At 35.9% G+C, this 13,573-nt stretch overlaps 1 protein-coding gene across 1 annotated transcript in view; it reads left to right on the plus strand.

Annotated features, from left to right (window-relative positions):
- abcc3 (ATP-binding cassette, sub-family C (CFTR/MRP), member 3) overlaps positions 1–13,573 on the plus strand; it is a 71,500-nt gene that overhangs the window by 20,858 nt on the left and 37,069 nt on the right. The window contains exons 2-5 of the mRNA XM_065253516.2: positions 6,589–6,765; positions 6,868–6,993; positions 9,386–9,523; positions 13,374–13,499. Of these exons, the coding sequence (XP_065109588.1) occupies positions 6,589–6,765; positions 6,868–6,993; positions 9,386–9,523; positions 13,374–13,499 (567 nt within the window). The remainder of the gene's footprint in view (positions 1–6,588; positions 6,766–6,867; positions 6,994–9,385; positions 9,524–13,373; positions 13,500–13,573) is intronic.

The raw sequence follows: 13,573 nt of genomic DNA on the forward strand, positions 1-13,573 counted from the left end.
TGGGCCTTGCCAAAGGCGGGGCTTAAAACAGACGTGGTTTAAAACTGCTAATCCTTTATGTAAAATGCATAGTCATTCCAAACACAGTCACCGTATTTGTTCTTCCCCCTTTGACTTTCCTCTTATTTAATACCTACTTGCTTAAGCATTTAAGCATTTCACATTTTCCTGCATTTGTACACCACGTCCTTGTTATACCTTCACAAAAGGGCACTAAATCATGTTCCTGCTCATTTTCTTCACTACTCCCTGCGGGTGGAATGATCTTTCTATAGGAGTCCGGTCAGCCACATCTCACAAAACAAATAAAAACTTATGTCTTCCAAAAATACTGGACAAATTGATATTGACTGCAAACACACCTCTTCTATCTTAAAAAAAAAAATTATTTCTCTCTCAGCATATGCTGTTTTGCAATAGTGAAAACTTGTAGCTACTTCTTGTATTATTGCCTTCCTATGACGCATCGCTTTGTCATTTCCTAATATTTGGATAAAAGCATCTGCTAAATGCCTAAATGTAAAGGTAAAATGTTTAAATGGAAAGAAAATGTTTAACAAAACCACACATTGACTGCTAATATCCTTCTGACTCTTTCAATCAGTACAGTAAGGAAGATAACACATCAAGCTTGAGACTACTGAACAGTCAGCGCAAACAGCAATATTGAGTGTTGCACACTTTACCCTCAACTCTACAGCAAAACTATCAGTCTACAGACCACAAAGATTTTATCTGAAAATGCTAAGTTACTCAAATCCACAAATGCAACCCCTACCAGCGTGTTTACGAGACAACTTCACAACTTAAAAAGGGGTTTTTTTGCTAAAAAACTACCACTGACATGAAAAAGGGCTACGAACGCATGCCTATATTTACAAATTTGGCAGCACATTCGGCTACTGTGGCGTGGCAGAAGTTAAAACATACTTGGGCTTAGGAAGATGCTATTACCAGGCTTATGTAAGACTAGGTGAAAGGTAAATGCATCCCCACCCGCTGTTAAATAAACACAGCTGCCCTTATTCTCTGCATCTGTCAGCAGTGCCAGCAGACTGAGTTTATCCAGTAGACTGAGTTTATCCAGTAGACTGAGTTTATCCAGCAGACTTGGTTTATCCAGCAGACTCAGTTTATTCAGTCTAGGAGAGCAAAACCAGATAGACCGATACACAGTGCTTATCTTAACTTGGTTAGTTGCTACTATGATATTATTTTGAAAAGTAAGAGATAGGAGAAAATGGTAACATTGTAAAGACCAAACATCTGAAACCGATTAAAAAATCAGGGTTTTTTTTGGAAGTTCAAAACTACTCTAGAAATGTGATGGCTTAAAATGAAAAAAGAAATGTATATATTAGTAATATTTTTTAAATCATTTATTAAATGTTTAACACTAACCCTGTTAACTTGGTTGACTTGGTTTGTACCAAATTAAAGATAGAGATAATACATTAAATTGACTTATTTGATATTTAAATTATATATATAGTGGCCACGTCCCTTATTATGCAGAACTTTAAGGCTTAATATAATTTAAAACGGATGACTTACAAAAAAAGTCATCCCCTCACAGTTTTGCTATATAGACCAAAAACAATTTTTGTACTAGCTGTAAACATATTATTTTCTGCTGTAAAGTTGGGCATTTTAACATGGAGGTCTATGGGAATTGAGTCCTTTTTGGAGCCATCCCTTTTTAGCGGCCAGTCAATGAATTGCAGTTTAGGTCACTTCAGTATTACAATTGTATTACGTGTGTGTTCATGACTTGCTGTAATTATGTTCACTACTCATTTGATGGGTTAAATGAAGAGCCAAGTATGGGTTTCCATATACCGACAACCGTCACATTCACTTTCACCATTTCACTATATAACAATCAACCTGTCTGGATTTATTCTGCATTCATATTTCTTACTAGGGCTGGGCAAATTGTTTTTTTCCGATTAATCGTTTTTTTTTACGTGGTCGATTCAAATTCGATTCCTAAAAGCCACAAATTGATTTTTTTCATATTTATTTCAGCAAACATTGAGCGTAAGATTAACGTTAATCTAATTACTAATTCCACTATGTCACCCTCTTTTTTGCATTGTGAGTGAGAGGCGAGCCTGTCATTCATTCAATATTCTAATAAAATATATAATATAATATTTTAATATAATATAATATAATATAATATAATACAATATCTTATATTCATTGAGTTGAATCGAGAATCGAGTATAAAAATCGTCCGAGAATCGAAATCGGATTGATAGCTTGTGAATTGAAATCGAATTGATCTGGAACATCTGAATCGATACCCAGCCCTATTCGAAAATCAGCAATTCCAAATTTTCTATTCTAAAATGAATGTGCCAATTGTGGGGTGTCAAGATACTGCTGTACAGTTTTTAAGACTTCTATACATGCCCTCTTCACACTGTTCTGTTTTTTCAGACAAGCTGAAATAAAATGTTAACAGCTCCACCCTATAATAACATCCTCTTTGGAAAGCCCGCATTACACTGTAACAGGTTCAATAAACATGAACATATGTTATGAAATGTGCTGTTAAGATCAGACTTTAAAGATTGCAAGCCTTATTTAAAATGAACTTCAGCCACTCTTTACAAACATTAAAATCATTCAGTTGCCATAAATCCTTCAGTTGGATATTACAGAGCTGTGAGTGCTGCATTAAGCCAGCACTTGATTGACAAAGTTTTTTGAAGGCTTTAGTAAAGCTGGCATTAGTATTTCCGGTCAGTTAGCTGTTTTTTTCCTTTCACCTAGAGTTTTAATGCTCAGCACTGACCAAAATAGACCAACTTAGAGAAAGGACCTTATTGTTATATTTGGGCACGATATTGTCAGACTGACCTCATAACAACCTCTAAGTTGGCACAGTGAAGGGTGTCTTCCCTTTAAACCGCAGACCACATTCTACATGAGCACTCGACTGTGTCCTCCCCTGGGTCCTTGCTTTGAAAACACAATGAGGCTGATAAACATTTAAACTAGCCTCACATTTAAAGGGGATATAAAACAGTCAGTTCTTGTCCTTAACAATATGAGAAATGGGAAGTGGTAAACTGAAGTGTGACATACACATTTTTGTCTTCTACAGTATATCAAATGTTTTCTATATTCTTTAAAAGGTCAAGTCATGCTTATAAAAAATAACTTTTATTATGTTTTAAAGACATAATTGTAGTTTGTATTGTTAGTATACATGAGACACACGTACTGATAAAAAAGTACATATTAAATGCACTGTAAGCAGCTACCCAATGGATACATGTGAAATGTAATTTGTTTATCTGCTCTTTGACCCTCTTAACACTTGGTATATTTATCATATTTATCAATTTTTTTAATAATTATTCATTTTTGGTGTCAAAAGAATTTTTCAGCAATGGATTGGTTCTAATCAACCAAAAACCTAGAACTAGTTTACAAAAGTAGATTTGAAGCATGATGCTAAATATCTAACAAACAATTTGACTGAGACCAGTGGTTCTTGAGGAAAAGTTGCTCAGAATAAGGATATCTATCAAATGTTATTAGAATCGTGTTTATATCTGAAACACTGTATAATACACAATCACACAAAAACGAAAAAAAAAAAAATCATGATAGCAGCCCTTGGTGGTCAATTTTTCTATACTTTGCACAGACCTTCGAGGAAGAGAGTCTGCATTTTTTTCCAACCCGCGGGTCCCGCTTTTATGAAATATTTGGCCTGCCCCAACCCGCCCCGCAACACTGTATCTATTTTTACAACCCTAACTGCCCCGCACCCGCGACCATTAAAATAGACATACTAGGCATTTGTAATGTAAATAAAAACAGGCTTTATTTCAGCCTAAAAGTGCTTGGAAACAGCCATTAGATTACATCACCCTGTAAACTGGCAACAACATACGAGAATGAACCACAGGAACCAGCATGGTCATATTAATATAGAGCTAGGATAATGATAAACATTTTCAACATTTACAGAGCAGCGTTTGTATTATCTATTCACATATTCCCTACCTTTATTTCTCCTGCAGATCGTCTTTCATCTTTTACATTTACATTTAGTCATTAAACAGACCCTTTGCCAAAGTGACTTACAAGTGAGGTAAACAATAGACCCTTTTACAGCTCACGTGATCAAATAGCCTGCGCGCGCATTTGGGCAACGGAAGTGGTGTTATTCCCCATTGGTTCTAACGTGGTAGCAACTCAGAAAGTTTATTAAAACGGTTTCCCAGCATCAAATTGTCTGGTTGTTGCGTTTGGTTGCACAAATATAATATACTAATATACGTATATATATGTACCTGGCAACTTTATTTTTGGCCATCTGCTAACGTCTTCTATCCACTCCCCTATAGTACACGGATCTGGTAGCTGTGTTGAAAATGTTCATAAAGTCAACTTTTTTAAAATAACTTACTGTTTGTGTTGCTTCACTTTTGATTCTTACGATACTTCCGTTGCCTAAATGCGCGCGCATACGCTGCCACGTCATCATTGTGTACAAACAGTAAAAGGGTCTATAGAAGCAGTTATAGCAACCCAAGAACAGCAATACATAAGTGCACTGGAATAGTCTCATCAAGTCCAACACAGTATACATAGACGAGGGTTGTTTAGTACTTTTTTATTTCTCCGTTTGTTTTGTTGTTGTGGCTGGCAACGGGAGCTACTTGGTGCTTCAGTGACGTAATGCCAAAGGTTTGGGGATATGAAGTTACGTTGCGCAAGTTACTTTGCGGAAGTTACGTTGCCGCTTAGGCCTACGTAATTTAACCTTGTCAAAGAACGTAATAAAATATAAAAATATATATTCCCAAATATTTAATATGCTACAGGGAATTAGACGCAACATACCTGGTTTTTTATTTTGTTTTTAATGACCCGCCCCAACCCGCCCCGCATTAAAGTTACAATTTCTTTACCCGCCCCAACCCGACCCGCTGGTTACCCGCGCCTACTAGTGGTCAAGCCATGCAAGTTTTTGCATGTGACCCCAGATTGGGCCCATGTATATGTGTACCAAATTTGGTGTCGATACTTCATTCCTGTCCCTAGTTATATCCAAATAACCTATGTTTTCCGGTAAACTCCGAAGAGTAATTAAACACATAATTATAGCCTTTGGGCAAGGCAAAAATGCATTTTGTGTTGATAACAAAAATCTATCTAGTTTCTAGCAGACAACAACATAGACAAGCAAACACAATATGAAGTCCTGTCTACTGCACACAATGTTACATAGTAATGGGCAGACAAGCTAAGAGATTATGGTTCTGGTGCTGTATAGTTCACTACATTTTTTAACCGTTACATCTTTCAGAAACAGTTTGTAATGGTTGTAATGTGTCTGTGATCTCTGTCAAAGCAGGGATATAGAGGTGATGATATGGGTTGGGTTGTCTGGTCATACTGGTTCATGTACTATGACAGGTATACAATCGATCCACGCTGAAGAAACAATCCTGCACTGACGCAATCAGCCACATTGTTAAAAACATACTTCAGCCACTTTTTTAAACATTGGGATTTGAGCCAAGTAAACACAGGTACGGTAAAAAGTCGTCCTTAAAACAAAAAATTAAAGACCATCCTTCATAACGGGCTTGCTATTTACACCGCGCACCATCTCTTGTGTTACCAAGGCAACGACTGACCCATTTATATTACAGTACATTCCAAAGGATGCTACTGTTATGGAAAATAAAACCATAACCGTACCGACTGAGTTGGATAGGCATGGAATAAACGATTACACCGAGTACAGTTTGGCATGGTGATGGAAAAGCTATAGCTATAGTGGTTCTAAAGCACGGCAACATTTAGAAACGAGAGAACAGTACACAAAAACTTATCTGAGTTCTGTTACCACTGATCTGTCTGTGGTTCATAAGAGCATAAGGTACCTCTGTAGAGATGTCATTTATTTTCTTTATAGTGACGGTTTGCCACTTGGTGCCTCTGCTGTGATGAAAGGTGTACACTAAATACCATTTTGTTATAGACTTTATATAAGCCATTATAATGCATGTAAAAAAACATGCTACAAAATAAAGGTGAATTATATAAACCAGGGAATTACCGCATCGATGTATAAAAACATAGAAAAATGCAGAATTATACATATTGTTAAATCATTTCACTAAATGCCTTTAATGTGCTTTAATAATTTTTTATTAAAAAATTAAAAATCAAGACTTGCCCAAATAAATGTTTTTAAATTATAAATAAATGATTTCAACATAAACAGATTGATAGATACAAATTGAACAAAAACTAATGTTCCATCTAACTTAAATGAAACTTAAGCGCCAGCCATGTAGGAACACATACAAATAAAATAGGCCAGAGGTTATCGGTTGAAACCGATATATTAGGCAGACTTCAGTTCAGAGATATTCGGTGTTTGACTGCAATCTACTGCTTCTTCTATTATTACAGAAATTGAATTTCCCAGCTATTTATTACTCAGACAGAAAACTGTGATTTAAACTAACTTGAAAATAAGTTGTTCATATACAGTAAAGTTGAAGAAAGGTCATACTCATCAGCTTCCTGTGTACTTCTCATCCCCAGGATTCCAATCTCACCTTGCACAAACACATGCCCGACTTACCAGAATGTTTTCAGATGTCGATACTACAATGGGCTCCTTGTATCTTCCTGTGGGTAACTTCCCCTTTCTACGTCCTCTACCTCAAGAGGAACAACAGAGGCTATATCATGATGTCTATATTAAACAGAATCAAAACAGTAAGTGATATTACTCAGTGAATGTCTTCTCAGGACATCTGTGTGTTTTTACAATTTTACTTTCTGTTATCCCTTGTAATGGTGGTTTGTGTCTGTTTACAGGTTCTGGGTTTGATATTGTGGATAGTATGCTGGACAGATCTATTTTCTGCATTTCATGAGATGAACCAGGGTCACTCTAAACCTCCCATTTATTTCATTACACCTTTAATAGTCGGCATGACAATGGTAAGTGAGAAAAGCTTCCAGATCAGGGATGGGCAACTTCGGTCCTGGAGGGCCGGTGTCCTGCAGAGTTTAGCTCCAACTTGCCTCAGCACACCTGCTTAAAAGTTTCTAGTATGCCTAGTAAGACCTTAATTGGCTGCTTCAGGTTTGTTTAATTATGGTTGGAGCTAAACTCTGTAGGACACCGGCCCTCCAGGACCGCAGTTGCCCATCACTGTTCCAGATTATGTGTCGTACGTTAATACAACAGAAACGACTTAAAATTTGGTTGTAGCATCAGATGGCATCATTAGCTGGTTTTCCATCCAAAAGTGAAACTAATCTTTTCAAAATTTACCAATTTTTTTTTCGAGTGAATAACGATGCAATTGGTAACCTTGTAACCAATAGTAAACAAAACAAGGCGCGCTTGGAAAATGGAGACATGACTGCATCTAGTCACGATGCTGCAAGTTATTAATTTATTTGCAGTGCAGCTTGTAATTCCCAAACCGAAAGCTGTGCACAGAAGAGGAAATGCAGCATTTTGATGCAGGCACAAGCAGCAAGGGCATTAAGACGAAGTAGAGCCCTTTATATGGTAAAGGCAACGTCAGCGGAAATAGCTAGAGGGTCAGTCCCGTTTGTTTAATGTTCGCTACATCAGAATCAATTTGGAAAATGCGTTTCCATCTCCCATTATTCACATTTACAAAAACCACCTCAAGTGAGCATAAAAACATTTTTGCATGTCGGTTTCTAGTACTGACATTAAAGGCGGAGTCCACGATGTTTGAAAAACGGTTTGGAAAAGGAGACGGGCCGACTACCAAAACACACTTATAGCCAATCAAATCAAATCAAATGCCGGGTTGCGTATGTGTGGGGCGGGTCTATCAACGGAATGTCCAGATTCTATTGGGGTAGGGGCGTGTTTGTTTAGGCGATTTCAAATATCAACACTGGCTTTCAAACATCTTGGACTCCGCCTTTAATTGTGAAAAAACTGTGCACAGAGGGGTGGTAAAGGCTGTATTAAAGTGTTAAAAGAGTCTTATCATTTTATTAGGGATTAGTTATTACTTAATTTTAAATGTTTAACGTTGTCCCGACACGTTTGTTGTCAAGTTAGTTATATTCAGTGTTGGGAAGTAGTTAACTACAAGAAGTTTTGCCATTATAGACGGTTTCAGCGGATGTACGTGTGGTGACGTGGTACGCAGCAACTTCCGGTTTCTGTTTGTTAAATGGTCTGACTAGTTTTAAAACTGAACTCTTGAACAAATACCTGGTTTCCTAGGTAATCTACGTGTTATTTTGCTTGTTATATAAATGAACTACATTTAAAGCAGGGCTTTCAACCAGAATTTTTTCCCAATTGGTGCGTTCCGAACAGAAACAGTATTTTAAGGTTTCCGGTTTTCGGTTCAACCCTAAAATTGACGTTCCTGAACCGGTTAGAACAAAAAATAAAGTTCCCGAACCTGTTAATAACGTTCCATGTCAGCTGTGGGACATACAAATAAGTAGGCTGATCATTAGGACATTAAACTTAAATTATTAGTCTACATAATTTTCCTTAAGTCTCTATTTTGTCATCAAACATTAAAAAAGGATATGTAAGCGGCATAACTGTAATTCTGACATGCCTACATTTGTTGAGTGCACTTAAACACGCGCACACACATAGACGGAGGACGAATTCCAAACAGAGCCTCGGGAAGAAGATGCAGCATAAACAGTCGCTCCACATAAAGTGAAAATTACATTGTTTTTCAGTGCTTAAATCAACAGATGTATTGTTGGATCAACTGCGATCCGTAACACCAATAATTAGTAAAAAACAAACATCTTGAGATACTTGGTAGCCTACAAAATTTACCTCTTATGATTGAGCATTAAAGACTTGGGCTTGAGTAGGCTACTTGCTGGTGGCAAGCTTCTCATTTCTCCGATGAGTCAACGACAACTGGAAGTAAACTTCATTGAGTATTGCAAAGAAATCTTGTCAAAGAACGAAAAAAAAAAATAACGGTATTAACCGGTTACCATTATTTTAAATAAACATTTATGTTCTGGAACATATATTTTTTGAAAGTTTCTGGTTTCGTTTCTGTTCCTTGCAAAACATCAAAAGTTTCTGGTTTTCGTTTTCGTTCCGTGAACCGGTTCAAAGCCTTGATTTAAAGTACTTTGTTGTTATTTATTCTTAGCTGATGTTACCAGAAGTTATGTGTTGACCACGAAAGCCGCTTGTTTATGTTGTAACTGTTGAAACTGTCTATATCATGCATGTTTGTAAACTTAAAATACTGTGCATTTCACAGATATAAAGTTAATACCTATAACAGAAAGCACAAAAAACTTGATTCTATCATAAACCCACTGTCACTATCTTTTTTCTCTGTTCCAGTTGTTAGCCACCTTCCTTATCCAGTTTGAAAGGTTAAAAGGTGTGCAGTCATCCGGTGTGCTTTTCATCTTTTGGACAGTCACAGTGCTGTGTGCCATCGTGCCTTTCCGCTCCAAAATTATTCGGTCCAATCAAGAGGTCAGTACCAAGCTGGATATACCACCAGACTTTACTATAGCATATTTTTTACTAACTTGGTTAAAAGATGAGAAAATTTTATTTATTCCTTTTTAAGAATATATATTTATTATATCAATTATTATAGTATTTATTATACAGTATATTACAGTCCAGATGCAAAAGCCGCTAAACACTACCTAGAAAATAAGATAATGATATTGACTGAATGCTTTAGGCCTGAATGCTTTTAATGTTCATCAAATACTTTTGCTTAATCCTGGCCGTGAGCCATTCAGAAATACTGCCTTGTTGGCAGAATCCACATGAAAAATTGATGTGACGTTAAAACCTTGTTCACACTGTCAGTCCAAATCCGATTTTGGTGCATAGCTGATTTGACAGACTCACTGTCCATATTGTGTATCACAACTGTTCAGATCCGATCTGTGCACGGACTTTCCCAAACACCTCATCATTTCGTCTGAAATTGAATGTTCCAAGGTTCGCGCTGGGGTTGCGTTTATGTGACAGCATGACGTAAACAAAAAGCTACACAAATGCGATCAGAGCGGTCAGACTGAAATGGATTTCAAACCACCTCTGTATGTAGCCTGAAATGGATTAGAAAAAAAACGGATTTCTTGCAGGTTTTTGGCCGTTAACACGTTCTAAATGTAATTGGATTCCAAACGGATACTGTATGCACCAAAATCATATTTGGACTGACAGTGTGAACAAGGTATTAACGTCACATCAATTTTTCAGCAAAGGGAACAGAAGAAGAATTGAATGAACAAGGCGTGCAAATGTCTGATTTCTTTTTTTTAAAAGTAATTATCTGGGCCATTTCTGCCTTTATTTGATAGATAGTATGTAATGAAATGATAGGTAAGTGCAGGGTAGAGAGAGGGGTATGGGATTGGCAAAGGATCTCAAGCCAGGATTCAAACTGAGGTCACTGAAAGTGCATCTGCACCATTTGTCGGAGACAGTCGGATTTGTTAAAATATCAATGAAATGACTATTGAAGTAACATTTGTGAAAATAAACTATTTAATTTACTGAATTATAACCTTTTCATTGCGGTTTAAGTAAAATTCCTGAATTTAAACATACGAGTCATTTACTCTTTTACAAAAAAGTATGTCAGACGCACAAACATGTTCTCCTTATATATAGTATGTAACGGTAACCCCCGAAAGGGTAAAAAAAACATATGGCCAAATTAAACAGAGACAGTGTGAGAAATGCCAAAGTGTTTATTCCAAAACAAGTAAAAAATTATCCAAAAATAGCAAAAAAAACATGTCCAATAAAGAGCAAAAATATAAGGAAATATATTCAAAAGTCTTCCAAAGTAAGTTCAAGCCAATTTTACAAAAATACCAATTCAAATCAAGTTCAAAAAAATTCCCCAAAATTAGTAAAGCAAAAAAAAAAAAAAAAAAAAAAACACAAAATACATGAAAATACCTGCAGCCTTCTGGCCACACTTCACAGCAACAGACACAGACCAAAAAAAACCTACTCCAAACACACAAACATTTATACTGGCGGCCAGCGCCATTTTCCCCATGGGGAGGGCAACTCACAGAAAACACTAAACACAATTCCTATAAACATTAACTCTGGGAAAAGTATCTGATCACAATAATTAGAACATTTACCTTCCTTTACAATATCTTACCAAGTAGTTCACAATATCCTGAACAATGAAAAATCCCAGAAGCAGCTCGGCCGCGTTGTCCCTGAAACCCCCATGTTCAATTAACATTGGTAGACTCCCAAACAAAATGGAACAGGATTCCCGCAACTACTTTCCCAGAGATATACACTACAAGACAAACACCACAATGACAAATACACTCATTTTACTGGATAATTAATAATTATAATAAAAATAACAATACAAAACTCTTGTGTCTTATTTCTTTGTGTTTGTGTGAATTTATAAGTGAATATATGTCCATGTTCAAGTCCCAGTTCTCTGTGTGGTCATAATGTGACCATCACATAGTATTTATTATAATAGTAATTTTCACACGTTCCTAGAGTCATGGATAATTTTATTTCAAATTTAAGGAACTTAAAATTGTGCTTTCAGGCCTGGAAGATCATTTATATTGATAAAATCTAAAAGTACTGAAAAAGTCTAGTAAACTTTGTACAGTGAATTTACATTTTTATTACCTCTTCTTTGCTTTAAAAATACCGAATCAGTTAAATAAAAATGGGATGATTTCTAAAAAAAACTCACAAGTGACTGGTAAAGTCAAGTTCATAGTTCATTGAAAAGTGTAAGAATCCTGCATGTGGTTTGTGTGTTTGATTCATTCTGCGCAGTTGCCTCTACTGTGCATCATTGACCTACATATTCAGAGACCTCAAATCTGAAGGAGTTCAGTTAGGGACATGACTGTTTGAAGAGAATAGTGTTTCTGTTGTTCCTGAAACCTGCTTCAAGACAGCTTTAACTCACAGTAACAAACACAGCTCAAGGCTGCCACTCCTGAGAGGCTCCACTAGCTTTTGTCTGGGTTTGCTCCTGGTCCTTACAGATGCCTTCTAGTAGCCCTCTCTTTCACAGTAGTGCAGGGATGGGCACATAAAGTGAGAATACATTATCAACATAATACTAATAATAAAAAATGAGCCATACAAAATTTTTATATTTAACAAGTAACTGTGTTCCTGTACAGCTCAGTGGTAGAGCCAGGGAACAGACATAATGTTAAAAAATCTTGTAATGCACTGTAAGTCATTTTAATGTAAATGTAACCGTCTTTGGTAACACTTTACTTGAAGGGGTGTTCATAAGACTTACATGACACCTTCATAATCATGACATGACACATGTCATGAACATTAAGGAGAGTTTATGCACATTTATGACAACTGTTATTAAGTGTCATTTGTTCAGTTATGTCATTTTTAATGCAAAGATGACATGGTTTGAGGTGTCTTTGTTATGACAACTTGACATTAACCAATACATCAGTACTTGTAATGATAACTTGACATTACCAAGACAACATAATTGACCACTTTTTACCAGTTGTACACATTGAATTTGTCATTAAAATGTCATTAAGTGTGAATACTCTGTTAAGTAGATTTAAAATTGAATATTTTTTAGTTTCCTCCAGGTGTTTGAGAAATAAAATCAATTATACATTAATAAAAAAATAAAGTTAATAAAATTATATTTTATTCCATTTGGAGACCAATTCACCTTAAATTAAATGAAAACATTACAATAATGGGTTAAACCATGTTTTGTTGCGTTTTCTTAAGGTATTAAAAATTATTAACACTCATAGACATTTTAATGACAAGTTCAATTTGTACCACTTTAGTTGAGGTCAAGAAAAATATTCATGATGCTGTTATAAAACGATTTGACAGAGTATTAACACTTAATGACATTTAAATGCCCCATAAACCTAGGTAGTTTCTTAAGTTTACAAGATAATTATTTTACTATGAAATGTTTATGTTGTACAATTTTATGTCAAGTTTAAACAATGTCATATTTGCATTAAAAATAACATAACTGAACAAATGACACTTAATGACAGTTGTCATAAACGTGCATAAAATCTCCTTCATGTTCATGACAGGTGCCATGTCATGATTATGAAGGTGTCATGTCAGTCTTATGCACATCCCTTTAAGCAAAGTGTTACCCAGTCTTTTTAAGGAGACAGCCCTTGTTAAAGGTTGGGTTAGATTAACATCTTGAAATCAAATGAAACTACAATTTATTTACTTCAAAAAGAGGATGGAGTGAAATAAGGACTTTCAGGACTGATGGTATTTTTCTTGCATCATGAGTACTTATGAGTAAAGCAGCATTCTCTGTTTTCAGAATGGGGTGGAAGACAAGCTGAGATTCACAACGTTCTACATTTATTTCGGGCTCACCCTGCTTGAACTCATCTTATCATGCTTCAATGAAAAGCCACCTCTTTTCTCCAATGTGGTAACAGATCCTGTAAGTGTGTGAATGTGCAGCCTTGTGTACTCGAACATTAACAGTTATCATCGTCTTTATAATTTATGTTATCA

This window comes from Paramisgurnus dabryanus, chromosome 1, assembly GCF_030506205.2.
Source record: "Paramisgurnus dabryanus chromosome 1, PD_genome_1.1, whole genome shotgun sequence".
Taxonomy (NCBI): Eukaryota; Metazoa; Chordata; class Actinopteri; order Cypriniformes; family Cobitidae; genus Paramisgurnus; species Paramisgurnus dabryanus.